The sequence below is a fragment of the Malaclemys terrapin genome, chromosome 9, assembly GCF_027887155.1.
Source record: "Malaclemys terrapin pileata isolate rMalTer1 chromosome 9, rMalTer1.hap1, whole genome shotgun sequence".
NCBI classification, from domain to species: Eukaryota; Metazoa; Chordata; order Testudines; family Emydidae; genus Malaclemys; species Malaclemys terrapin.
The window spans coordinates 50,058,463-50,072,201 of NC_071513.1; the positions used below are offsets into that span (position 1 = coordinate 50,058,463).

General features: G+C 50.7%; 2 protein-coding genes across 4 annotated transcripts in view; one reads left to right on the forward strand and one right to left on the reverse strand.

Moving 5' to 3' along the window:
* The window catches only part of STK25 (serine/threonine kinase 25), a 194,798-nt gene that overhangs the window by 84,104 nt on the left and 96,955 nt on the right, over positions 1-13,739 (reverse strand). The window lies entirely within an intron of this gene.
* The window catches only part of BOK (BCL2 family apoptosis regulator BOK), a 39,104-nt gene that overhangs the window by 2,799 nt on the left and 22,566 nt on the right, over positions 1-13,739 (forward strand). For all 3 annotated transcript variants that reach the window (XM_054039905.1, XM_054039906.1, XM_054039907.1), the window contains one exon: positions 9,065-9,193. In XM_054039905.1, the coding sequence (XP_053895880.1) occupies positions 9,065-9,193 (129 nt within the window). The remainder of the gene's footprint in view (positions 1-9,064; positions 9,194-13,739) is intronic.

Genomic DNA, 13,739 nt, shown 5'->3' on the forward strand with positions numbered 1-13,739 from the left:
CTTCTCCAAGGCCTCTCCCCTGCCCTGCCCCTCCTCTGAAGCCCTGCCCTCCACTCACTCCAGCCCTCCTCCTTCTGTCGCTTGCTCTCCCCCACCCTCACTCACTTTCACTGGGCTGGGGCAGGGGTGTGGGAGGGCTCCAGCTGGGGGTGCAGACTCTGGGGTGGGGCTGGGGATGAGAGGCTTGGGGTGCAAGAGGGGGCTCCAGGCTGGAACCAAGGTGTTTGGAATGCGAGAGCAGGCTCAGGGCTGGGGCAGGGTGTTGAGGTGCGGGAGGGGCTGCAGGCTTCGGACGGGGGTGTGGGCTCTGGGGTGGGGCTAGGGATGAGCAGTTTCGGGTGCAGTAGAGGGCTCCGGCCTGGGGCCAAGGGGTTTGGAGTGCGGGAGGGGGCTCAGGGCTGAGGCAGGAGTTGGAGTGTCAGAGGAGGTGCAGGAGGGGGCTCAGGGCTGTGGTAGGGTGTTGGGGTGCAGAAGGGGGTGCGGGCTGTGGGAGGGAGTTAGGGTATGGGAGGGGGTTCTGACCTCAGGCAGGGTGTTCAGGGTGTGGGCTCTGGCTGGGTGGTGCTTACCTCAGGCAGCTCCTGGTCAGGACTCCCTGCCTGCCTTGGCTCCGTGCCACTCCTGGAAGCGGCTGCCATATCCTGCCCCTTGGCCGGAGGCATGGCCAGACGGCTCTGCGCGCCACCCCCGCAGCTCCTGTTGGTCATGGTTCCCGGCCAATGGGAGCTGCGGAGCCGGTGCTGGGGTGGGGGCAGTGCGTGGAACTTCCCTGATCACTCCTGTGCCTAGGGGCCACAGGGACATGCCGGCTGCTTCTGGGGAGCTGCGCAGAGCCAGGGAGCCTGCCTTAGCCCGACTGTGCCACCATCTGGACTTTTAATGGCCCAGTCACCAGGGTCCCTTTTCAACCAGATGCCTGGCAACCAGCATTCCCTCTACTTTTTCCCATACATGTGCAGAATGAATTTTGTTATGTGCACCAATATGGTGATAACACATCACCTCCATACTGATGCACATAACAAAATTAATGTGATGGGGGTAGGGCTGAGGGGTTCTGAGTGTGGGAGGGGGCTCAGGGCTGGGGCAGAGGGTTGGGGTGCAGGGAGGTGAGGGCTCTGGTTGGGAGTGCAGGCTCTTGGGTGGGGCCAGGGATGAGGGGTTTGGGGTGGAGGCTGCCCTGGGGCTACGGTGGGGAGAGAGGACTCCCTCCTCCTCCCCTCCCAGCTCTCTCTCCCTGCAGCAGCTCCAGGGCTGGGGGCCACAGGATAGGTGCCTCTCCCCCGGCCGCGGCAGGTCCAGAGCTGAGGTGGAGGCAGGGGAAGGACGCCTGGCTGCGGCAGGGTTGGGTCCGGGTTGGGGGAGGGGCATCCACCCCCGGACACAGCAGGTTGGGGGCTGGGCTAGGTTGGGGCCGGGGAAGGGGCGCCCCTCCGCCAGCTGCAGCAGGTTCTGGCTGGGCGGGTTCCCTGAGTGCCTGTGCTGCGCTTAATAGGCTGCTGCTTGGCCACGTGACTGTGCAGCTTACAGGGAACATAGCTGGCAACCCTATCTACACCGCGCTGCGACGATGGGAAACGCTGTCCTGTCGACTTCCCTTTAGGGTTGCCAGGTGTCCAGTTTTCAAGTGGAATGCCCAGTCGAAAAGGGACCCAGGTGGCTCCGGTCAGCACCACTGACGGGGCTGTTAAAAGTCCGGTCGGCAGCCAGGGGGCTCCACACACTGTTCCCACCCCAACCGCCAGCTCTGCAGCTCCCATTGGCCGGGAACTGTGGCCAATGGGAGCTGCGGGGGCGGCACCTTCCGACAGGGCAGCGCGCAGAGCCACTTGGCCGCGCGTCTGCCTAGGAGCCGGAGAGGGGACATGCCGCTGCTTCCGGGAGCTGTCTGAGGTAAGTGCCACCCGGAGCCTGCACTCCTGACCCCCTTCCATGCCCCAACCCCCTGTGCCAGCCCTGATCCTCTTCCCGCTCTCCTAACCCCTCGATCCCAGCTCAGAGCACCCTCTTGCACCCCAAACCCGTCATCCCCAGCCCCATCCCATAGCCCATACCCTTAGCTGGAGACAGAACCCCCTCCCACGCCCCAACCCCCTGCCCCAGCCTGGAGCCCTCTCCTACACCCCAAACCTCTCATCCCCAGCCCCACCCTGGAGCCGGCACCCCTAGCCACAGCCCTCACACCCTCCCGCATCCCAACCCCCTGCTCCAGCCCGGTGAAAATGAGCGAGTGAGGGTGGAGAGAGCAAGTGACAAAGGGAGGAGGGATCGAGTGAGTGGGGGCGGGGCCTCAGAGGAGGGGCAGGGCAATGGGGGCCTCGGAGGAGGGGTGGGACAGGGGCGGGGCAACGGTGTTCAGTTTAGTGTGAGCAGAACTTTGGCAACCCTACTTCCTTTACTTTTCTCAATCCAGTGGAATACCCGAGTCGACTGGAGAGCGCTCTGCCATCAATTTAGCGGGTCTTCACCCGACCCGCTAAATCGACCCCCGCTGCATTGATCACAGCAGCGTTGGCCTCTGGTAAATGTAGACATGGCATAATTGCCAGCATGTTCTCCTGTGGAGAGGAGTGATAAGAAGGGGAGCATGATTCATTGGGCCAACCAGTGGCATCCTGCCCTATATCAGCTTGTACTAGATGCACCTCACAGGCATACCGGGGTACCGACAGCTGGCCATGCTGCATGACTTTTTGCCCATCCTATTAAGATTTAGCCTTTGTCTTAAAGTCAGCCAGTTCTCTCCTAGTCTCCTCCTGTCACTGTGGTTGTGGAGAGTATTTTAGTACCTAGTCACCCTCCTTGTCCAAATGATCTTCAGATCACTTTTTGCCAGAACATTACCAATAAACCAGGGATTCAAAATGCTGCCTGAAGCAAACTTCCTATAAAATAAATCCTGTGGACCTGACCCTCTGCTAGTCTACTTCCATAGACTTCACTGTCAGTCTGCTTGCAGTGTGCTTCGCTGACATACATGTGTTGGGAATTTAGTCCAGTATCTCTCCCTCTTTTCCTTTCTGACTTCTCCTTTCCCTTTCTATATCTTGGTGACTTTTCTTTGGTCTTTGTTTTACAGGCTGCGGTTTTCCCCTCAGATGAATTTTTCATCCTTTTCTATTGTTTCATTTATTTATTTTCCTCTAAGTTCCTCTCTTCCCCAGACATATTCTTCTCTCCTGTTTTGGTTTTTCCTCTCTTTTGCCATCTGTCTTTTCTTTCCTTTTCCTTCCATTCCCTTTCACCTTTTTGGTCTTCTCTCTTTCTCCATCTGCGCAGGTGGGGTCAAATGTGGGTGGCAGAAGTGTTTTGGAGGGCGAGCAGATGGCAGAGTGAATTTGAAGGCGTCTCCTTGACGACTGTCCTGACTCTGTTACTGTGCTTATGTTCAGATGGAAGGATTTGGCTGATAGTCCTAAGAACTTGGCTTCTCTAAGCAAACTTGATTGGAATGGAACCACATATAAGGGACACAAGGGGAAAATCATTCTTCATATTGAGCTATACAGTCATTTCCTGATCACTTGTTCAGAAACATTGCTGCCCGCATGGCCTTTAGCTCTTCCTTCCCTTTTCCTGTTGTAAATAGCCAACTGCAGCAAAAGGTGTTAAACCACTGTTGTTTCCCAGGCACATGCCAGGAACCTGAGCCCCAAACTTCTGCATCAACTGGTACAGCCAGCTAAACCAGTTCTCGCCAAGTGACAGTTGCTGGGAGCACTCAGTATATGTGAAGGAACAGAGCATTCCTAGTGCTTGTGCTTATGCATATGGATGGTAAGGTGAGCCTGCAAGTGAGCATGATAAGCCAGCGAGTAGGCCTGGACACACAGTGGGTAAAGGGAATTCTGTATGGATGCTCTTACAGAGCTCACAGCTGAGGAATAGTGGCACTGAGCAGTGAGACACTGTGGCTGCTAATAGGACTAACTGGTGACAAACATTAAAAATAAGTGTTCAGCTTTATTATAAAAAAATTCCTACAAACCAACTATCCACCTATGTCTGGAACAACCACCATCGCAGTATCAGCCTCGCCACCAGCCAGCTGCATGTCCGCCTGGCTCCTGGTGCGAACAGATGAAGGGAAGACCAGCAGTGCTCACTCTGGAGTACGGTCAGTGAAGCCTCTGCTGCCCTTGGGGGCAAGGTCCCCAGCTGCTGTAAACCACTCTGGTGCCATCGATGTCAATGGCATTGCATCCGTTGACACCAGCTGAGAAACTGGCCTTCCTGAGCTTAACTGGAATCAGTGCAGTGCTTTGAGCTAGCCATGCACTGTAAATCCCCTATGTTTTGCTGGCCAACCATTAGTTGTTGTGTCTGTTCTTCCTTGGCAAAGGGAAGATTTTGGGGACCAGCACAGGCCCTTAGAGTTCTCTGTCCTACTGGTTCCCCTGCTGCCATCTGTTGTGGCTTCCCTCAGCATTCAGTGCTGTGTAGATGTGCCCATCTACTTTCTCACAGTTTTCTTCTCAAGGCTGCTGGATCATGTTTACTTCAGACCCAGGGGCAATTGACCAGAACAGCTGCTCAAGTGAATAGTCTATTCCAGAATACAGAATTCTATAATAACTTTTATTCCAGAATAAGAGTGTCTACACTGGAAGCTATTCTGGATAAGCTATTCTGGTCAGTTTCCCCACATAGACAAGCCCTTATTTGTTGGGAATTGCCTCCAGCCTGGGATGAGGGGGGATGTAGTTCTTCAGCAACAGAAAAGGAACTTTAGGTCCTCAATTCCCAGCACCAGTTTTGTAACTCAGAGCCCAGTCAGATTCCTAGATCCACAGACAGAGGGTCCTTCCATATGTGGATCTGACCTTACCTTGTGGCAGATTGGGGTCAGCCTCTCCACAGCACACAGTCCTTCACTGGGCCCTAGAGAGAGTGCTTTGTGGGTCCTGGGATCTGTATTTTGGGTGAGGGCAGGCAGAGGCAGATACGTCCCCATCTCCACCATTAGCACGCTTAAGTACAAGGTGGGCAGATAACACAGCCATAGTCTCTCCTCTGCTCCACAATGGGGTTGAGTGTCCTTGGGGCAGCTGTTGACTGCATTGCCAGGGAAAGGATTGCTGAAGTTGGCTTGACACCTCCCAAGGGCTCCATGCACCTGGGAAATGTTTGGACACCCCTTCATCCTGCTGGCATGGGACATTAGTGGTGTATGCTCATTCTCTACAGCCAAGTCTACACTACAGAGCCTATGTTGGCATAGCTAAGCCGGAACAGGCCTATGCCACCAGAAGGAGCTCTGCCAACATAACACTACCTCCCCCAACAACATCATCTAAGATGAAAGAAGCACTCTTCTCTCCGCACAGCTGCATCTATATGGGGGGTTTTGTCACCATAGATACATCAGCTAGTTTTTTTTTTTTTTTCCCACACCCCAACTGATGTAGCTATGCTGACAAAATTTAGCTGTGTTGACCTGGCCTAACGCTAGCATGGGCTTTGCAGTTCAGGTGAAATATGCTCCTGTATTCAGGAAACTTTTTTATCTTAAAAGGATAAAGGCTAGATTCTAATCTCTGTTAGGCCCATGTGTTGGGAGTAAGCCCAGTGATGCCAATAATTATTCCTGATTTGACGTTCATGCGGCTGAGACAAATCTAAGTTAGGTTTCCTCAGTGTATCCTATGACATGGAAGTGCTCTCATCCTGGGGGGAGTTCAAGACAATCCCCACTAAATAAAAATCTCAGGCACCAAGATATGCAGCTTTCGGTGTCTCACGCTATGACAGGAGACAATGTGTTTTCACTGAGTTCTTGTTACACTTAACTAGCTAAGGAGTAGTTGCCACCTTTGCCTAGGAGTGGAGGAGACATGTCAAGAAGAGTGAAATGTTGACCTTGGCAGTGTTTCTTTGAAAACAGCCATTTTAAGGAAACCTTACTTCATGAGGAACAACTTCTCCTGCTTACTAACGCTGGCAAATCTGTGCTGAAGGGGGATAGGATAGCCTAGCAGTTGGTAATAGGAGATATGAAATCTTTCATCTCTTAATTACCAATTCAAATCCATCCCCACTCAGAAGTTAGAGTAGAGGAATTGAGATGGGACTTCTGTGTCCTTTACCCAGCTTTGCCAATGGCTTCCTCTGTGACTGTCAGTCATTTATCCTCCCTGCCTCAGTTTACCCACCTGTGAAAAGGCTATAATACCTACCTTGTAGGACTGTAGTAAGGCTTATCTAGGCCATGCCATAAAGCACTTTGAGAATCTCAGAGAACAGGCGCAAAGCAGGAGAGGTTGGAAGCCACAATCCATCTGGTAGCAGTTCAGTGACCTAGGGGAACTTCATGGCATTCTTGGTCTAGTTCCATTACACTGGGCACTGGTCCTAGGAAATCTAGAACAGGGATAGGATCTATATTTATTCAATAAGAATGGCAGCGGAGACTAAATATAGACAAAGCTTAGGCATGCCAAGGTCATTCAAAGTTATGGCAGTTTAGTTAAACAGGTGCAAGTGGTGATTTGGTTAAAACAGTGTGGACATTCATCATCTGATTTAAACCTGGTTTATATTGGTTTTGCTTACTTCAGTAAAGTGATATAAACCACATTTAAATCAGATGATGAGTGTCCATACTGCCTGGCACTAGTTTAAAATAGCTTTTGTTGAACTGGTCCCACACTTAATAGAACCAAGGCCTCAGAAGGGGCCCCTCTAGGTCTATGTGACGAAGCTGCCATCGCTGCTCTCCATGCTCTTTCACGACTGTGGGGGGAGAAATGCTGACAAGCTGATCGCTGAGATCACAACACTCCAGCTGAGCATGGAGAGAGAAGGCTCCCTTGCTCTCAGAAGCAGTGTGACCTCGTGGGTAGGAGCAGGCTTGGGAATAAGACGACCAGGGTAATGTCCCCAACTCTGCCCCTGACTTGATGTGTGACCTTGGGGGAATCGTTCCCCTCTCTGTACCTTTGTTTTCCTTGTCTATTTATTTAGCTCCTCAAGAGTGGGACTCTTGGTATGTGCATGTACAGCACCTAGCACCGTGGACACTACCTTTAGGCCCTCCAGTAATAAAATCAATAGTGAGGAATAATAGTGCTCTGCCAAGTGCTTATCCTATTCCCCTCCTCCATCATACAGATATTTCAGCTAGCACAGGGTGAGGCTATCCCTTTGTTCCTCATGTTCAGAGGTTAAGGTTGTGTAACCCTGAGATAGAGGAACAGTTCTCCCATATCATATGCAACATTCCCTCTTATCAGCCTCAGGCATGCATTGCAGGGTTTCCTTTGTTAATCAGATTGCATGGAACAATTGAACCTCAGAAATGTCGAAACACTTTATGGAATACTGTAAAGGTTGCCTGCTTAAATATTTAAAAACTAATGTCAGAGGTTGTATAAATTGGGTAATGTTTAGTAGCTAATAATGACACTTCCAGAGTCCTTCATTTGGTCAGGGAAAATCCTGCCTTTTCGATCCCATCTATGCTACAGAACCAGATGTGCAGGAGGATCTGGTCACACCACCATTGTCCCCCAGACAGTTGAGACGTGGTTCTGCCTTGCGGTGTAAATGTGACCTGAACATGTTTTAAGTGTTTGTCCAATGCCATGCACAGACAACCCACCCCAAAAGTTTTTTGCACAATGCTGGAAGTTGAGTAACTCCCACCTAGACTACCAAGGTATGTCCACGCTGCGAGTGAAGATGTGACTGTAGCACGGGTAGGCACACCTGAGTTAGCCCTAGCACAGGTATCAGTAGCAGTGAAGACATGGCAGCATGGGCTAGAAACCAGAGTACATATGGTCCCCAGTGGACTTGTACACTGGTTGTTAAGCCTGTGCTGAAGCTTGTGCCACCACATCTGCACTGCTATTGTTACCCAGGCTAGCTAGATTAAAGGCAGCACAGATATACCTCCCTGTGCTATAGTCAGACCTTCTCTTGCAGTGTGGACATGACAGAAACCAGCTTGGGGACCATTTATGTTCTGCAAGGGTCCTACAACACAGTTCATTGACATTTGTAGTGGAGACAGGACTTCATTTTCTCTTGGTGGTCTTCATGCCGATACATGCCTCGGGCTCCCATCTTGGAGAACTACCTGGAGGCCTGAGTGTGTTCTGAAGTTTAAGAGTCATCCATGCAGATGGCAAACCATGTAGCCCTCTGAAGAACACACAGGTCTCCAGATCTTCCTCTGTGCCCATGTTAATGTAAAATAGTTGAGCTGACACTCTTCACTCTGCCTTTTGAATGTTTCACAGCCTCAGGCCCGTTCTCAGCTTTCATCAGCTTCCAGGGCTAGTAAGGCCCTTTCCTCCCAAGGCTTTTCTTATTGTGTAGAAAAGGGTGTGCCCCAGGAGAGCTAAAATAAAGGGAGGCACCTGCACCTCTAGTATAAAAAAATCAAGTTATTTTTGCTTCTGTTGATCCTTCTGCTGCCGCGAAAAGAAACCACAGTCACTGTAGTCAGCACTTGTGCTGCCAGGCAAGAGAAAAGGCGGATGGGGTCCAGTGGCTTAACAGAGGATTAGGATAGAGTTCCTGAGTTCAAATCCCACCCCAACACTGACTCTCTCTGCGGCCTTGAGAACATCACTTGGGCAGCAATTCTGCAAAGGAACTGGGAAGCCGATGTAGGCCCCTACCCCATGAATGCCAGTAGCATGGGGCAGGGGGGCTCTCCGCCACATGCAGCACTGGCACCTCTGATTGTGCTACCCCACAGGAGCCTTTGCTGCGCAGAGCAGCGGACGCTTGTGGCGGTCAGGAGGAGGTGGGGCTGGCTGTGGCAATACGCTCACAGGAGCTACCAGTGCCAATGGCCAAGCGGCCCCAGAAATGTGTGTGCATGCAACCAGCCGCCCCTTGGTCCCTGGCCTGGCCTCAGCACCAGTGTGGGGATGGATTTCCTCTTTCACCCCTGTTCCCTGACTCAGTGTTCCCATCTGCAAAATGGGGGCTGAGGGGGAGGAATATCCTCTCCAGAGGCATGGTGGCTGGGTTGACATCATCTCCCTCAAGGGGACGAGTGAAACGCAGTGTCTGTGCTGGCCACCTGCTGACTCCAAGCCCTTGTTTCCAGGGGACGAGCTGGAATACATCCGACCAAATGTTTACCGGAATATTGCCCGCCAGCTGAACATCTCACTGCACTCTGAAACCGTGGTGACTGACGCCTTCTTGGCAGTAGCGGCCCAGATCTTCACGGCAGGTACAGATGTCTGTCTGGAGTCGGGGGGGGAGCAGGGATGGGGCTGGCTTTGGGTGCAGGGCTAGACCAGAGGGTGGGGGCTGTGTTGCAAATCTGCCGGAGCTGGGCTCTTTTGTAGCACACACTGAACTAGTGATTTAGAAAAGAACTCCTCTGGACTGTCTCTACCTAGCATACCACTGGCTGGGAAATGCCCCATTATCTGGGAGAGCTCTCTGATTCCAGAGGGCCTCTCCCTCTCCTTCCAGGAGGAGCCCATATTGCCTCATCACCCCAGGGAGTCACTCTGATTCCAGGTTCCCCTCCCCACTGCTGGCATCTGAAGCAGCCTCATTACAAGGGAGTCTCCCTCATTCCAGCCCTTGTTCTTCATGCTAGGACCCAGAACTGACCCACTGCAGGTGTCTCCACTTCTCCTGGCTTCCCTTCTTCTAGCTGTAGCCAGCACTTCCTCCTTGCAAGGGAGCTTGCTTCCATCTAGCTTCCTCTGCTCTTGGGAGCAGCCAGAAATGTTCCACCACATGGGAGCCTAAGACACTCTATGGTGCTCCGTCATTTCATTAGATTTGTTCCTGAATGAGTCGGTGTCTAGAGACTTTTGATTAGTCAGATACGAGTTAGTTAGTGACCCGGCCCATGTGGTGTTGACGGAAATGGATGCACAATCTGTGCTGTGCTCCTTCAAGGGAGCCTCGGTCCCCTCTGAAAACACCCCCTCCTCCACCCCAGTTCTCCTTTGGTGATAGCTGGCTGGTGTGGAGATGGACTTGACAAAGCCTTCTGTCTACTCTCTTTCCAGACGGCCCTGGCATAACCATGGGAAGTCTGCAATGCCGTGCACATTTTGTGAGCAGCCTAGCAATAACTAAGAGGCTGGTGGAAATACTAGCAGTGTATGAAAACAGGGGAGACTGAAACAAAGCAGGGCTGGCATGCAACTAACCATCAGCAGAGCTGTGTGAAACACTTGCGTGGGGGGCACCTAGTTGTGAGTTGGAATGGATGGATCTGCTCCTCAGGCTCCTTTCTTCATGCTTGAGTAGTGGCTTTGAGCTGGTGCTGCTGTGGGGAACCTTGGAAGGGGACAAATAAAGATCCCAGATTTCTAATATGCCCTCAAATAAACTTCCTCCGCTACTCCAGAAATCTGTCTTCACCCCCAAACATGCACAGCTGAGTGGGGACCCCAGTGGGGCCACAGTCACCATGTGAGAACCTGCACTCTGTAACTGAAGCACACCTTGATGCAGTACACAGACTGATTTCTTCCACAAAACAATACCAGCAATAAATAAGAAAGGGGAATCTCTTTCCCAGAGATTCCATCAGGGTGAATCCAAAATAACCTGCAGAGCTCTTGTACTCTTCACCAAGAGGTTTATTCCATTGCTCCGGGAATTAAAAAAAAATGGATGAGGTGGATTGCAGTGCTAGCCTGAAAGACTACACGGTGTGCTTGGAATGAAAAGACTTTCTGTGCACAGTGAGGTGGAGCACTGCTGGCTTGGAAAGATGAATGGAGCTGGGCAACTATGACAAAATGTCTGAGTATTAGTGTGGATTGCAGAATAAATTCACCCAGGCCGTGCTCATGCCTCTTTGTGCTCATTTGAGTAGCTGAGCGTTCCTTGCACTGAGACTCACAGAAAACGAGTGTTGAGCGTGCACGTTCAAGTGTTTGCAGAGGAAGTGGTTATTTTATTAGCTTGGCACTACTTACTACAGCAGGGGAATGGGGGTCTCATTTTCCCTGCTCCAGAGCTGTGACCCACAGGAAATTAAACAAGCCAGAAGAGAACTTGACTGTGCCTTTGGTAGCTAGGACTGCATGCACACAACTATTTGTGTGACTGTGACAGAGGAGAGAGCCCCAGTCATTGCTGTGGGTCCCAGCATTGCCAATGCTTATGACTTATTGTGAATCTCATGATACTGGGTGATCTTAAAGCCCTAGCTCCTGGAGTCCAGTGACTAGGTGAGAACCTTGGATGCCTTTTTAAATGAGTTTCTAGAAGCTTGAAAATGTGTCCCAGCTTTTCTCCAAAGGCTCAAAACCCAGAAGACAAATAAAAAGGCCCCCAAGTTGGTGGTTTTTATCATGACTTTTTAAAGACAATTCCATGATTTTCGGGGGAGGGAGGGAGCTGACTCATGATTTTTGAACAGGGGTTGGCAATACTGGAATCCCCAACTATACAAACTAGGCCCAGCCACTCGTGGAGCAGCCACAAGGTGCATCACCAGGGTTTCCCTAAGCTGTGTGCTTGTGCAGCCACACCGCACTAGCAGGCACCCCCCATGATTACACACCAGCTGCACAGGGGAGCTGCCTACCATTGGGCTCGCCTTTACCCTGGCTGCTTCCAGTGCCACTGGCAGAACTCAGGAAGGTGCTCCAGGGTTCTACCCCGCCCCTGCCTCAAGTGCTGCAAAGAGGACAGCCTATGAACAGAAAAAGAAGCCATATTTGTTGAGTGAGTTATGTGCTCCTCTCTGCTACTCACACAGATTTCTGGCTGGGGGAAAGGAGCAGATTCTGCTAGTTCTAACGTTCCTGGATTCAAATTACAGTTGCAAGACTTGCTGAATCCAGCAAAATTAAGTGTTAAGTCTGTGGCTGCCGGACATTCCATTTTTTGGAATGCAGAGGAAAGAAGCCTTGATTCGCAAAAGATGACAGATCTCAAATATTGTCTGAGTTGTCAGAGCCAATCACTGACAGCTCAGTGCTGGAAACAGACTGAGATATAAACTCTGCTACTTAGTGTTCAGCTTATTAAGAAAACAGTCCAGGTCTGGGACACAGACCCGCTCAGCTGCCCACTCTTTGTACCTTCCTGCTGGGCAGTTTTTTTCTCCCTTTACCCCTTCTCCTTTCTTACTCCATTCTTACTTCTTCCTCAACCCCTAGTGCAGCACCGAACTCCCTCCCCCCGCCCCTAAAACAAAGCTTGTATATTATAAATAAAATCCCTATAGTCAATATTAGAGAGACAAGGCAGGTGAGGTAATACCTTTTTTTTCTTGGACCAACTTCTATTGGTGAGCGAGACAAACTTTCGAGCTTATACAGAGAACTTGCTGAGCTTGTTTCTGTATTTGTGATGTGTTGAGGTTTTTGAAAGAACTGCTGAGTTTGGACAATAATGTCTACAGGAGATCAGTAGATACCACAAGATGACCACTGGCAGCCGGGGTGAAATGTGAGAGACTTCCTTAAGGTAACCTCCTGTTACTATGGTGATAAGGTACTATATATGTTAATGAGTATAAGAGAAACTAACCATGAAGAATCGGGCATCCCAAAAGCAGCAGAGTGTGGAAGTTCAAATAAGGGAAAAGGGTTAAAACTTTCATAAATATAGCTGAACCCTGGTAGGTGTCAGCATAACACATTATTTAAGCTGTGTCCTGGCCTGCATGCCTTGGGGGGAGGAAACCAGCATGCTGCTCTTAGTGGTGGGGCGCATGGTGAGAATGATGACTGACACTTTTTGGGTTTCTCTGCAAAGACCGGTGTGAGTAATGCAAATGCCAGACATTGTGTATTGTTGTTTCTCTTCTTTACCAGATTGCAGGGTGTGTATTGTCATTGGTTGGTTAATAAAAGTTATTAGTACAGAAAAAGCACCATGTAAGTCTCTGTTGTGCACCCGGGGGACTCCCTTCTATTGGTACCCTCTCAACTGTAGTTGATTTGGGGGGCTGAACGCTCACAGATTAAAGTAGGTGTGAGCCCTCACCTTGGGTGGGTAATTAGCTAAAGTAACCCATATAGACTCATAGACTTTAAGGTCAGAAGGGACCATTATGATCATCTAGTCTGACCTCACGCATGATGCAGGCCACAAAGCCGTCCCAACCCTTTCTCTTGACTCTGCTGTTGAAGTCCCCAAATCCTGTGGTTTAGAGACTTCAAGTAGCAGAGAATCCTCCAGCTAGCGACCCCTGCCCCATGCTGCGGAGGAAGGCGAAAAACCTCCAGGGCCTCTGCCAATCTACCCTGGAGGAAGATTCCTTCCTGACCCCAAATATAGCGATCAGTAGAACCCCGAGCATGTAGGCAAGAGTCTCCAGCCAGACCATCATTGGCCATTGATACTATTTACCAGCGATGGCACACTGTTCATTTGACTAGAATCATCCACAGATACAGCAGTATAAACTATGGCCTAGGGCTAATGCTCCCCCACAAACATACTCTGGTGCTACAGTGGCCCCAATCCAGCTCTGCAACAGCTTCAGCTCTGAATTTGGGGCTTGACCCAAAGCCCGTTTGGAGTCAGTAGGAGACTTTCCCTTAATTTCAGGGAGCTTTGCATCAGGGCCTGGGTTAGCTTTAGTTTACCTTCAACATTTTTCAGCAAAATAAATCCCAAAAGGAAGGTTTTTTCCATGGAAAACTGAAAGGAAAACTGAAAAAAAAATCGTGTTTTTTTTCCTCCTAACTGAAACACTTGATGGTCGCTACTGGTGGGGTAGGTAGGGCTGCTGGCCCCTAGAACACAGAACTTTTACTCTCTAAAGGGGCATTATGGGGAGGGAT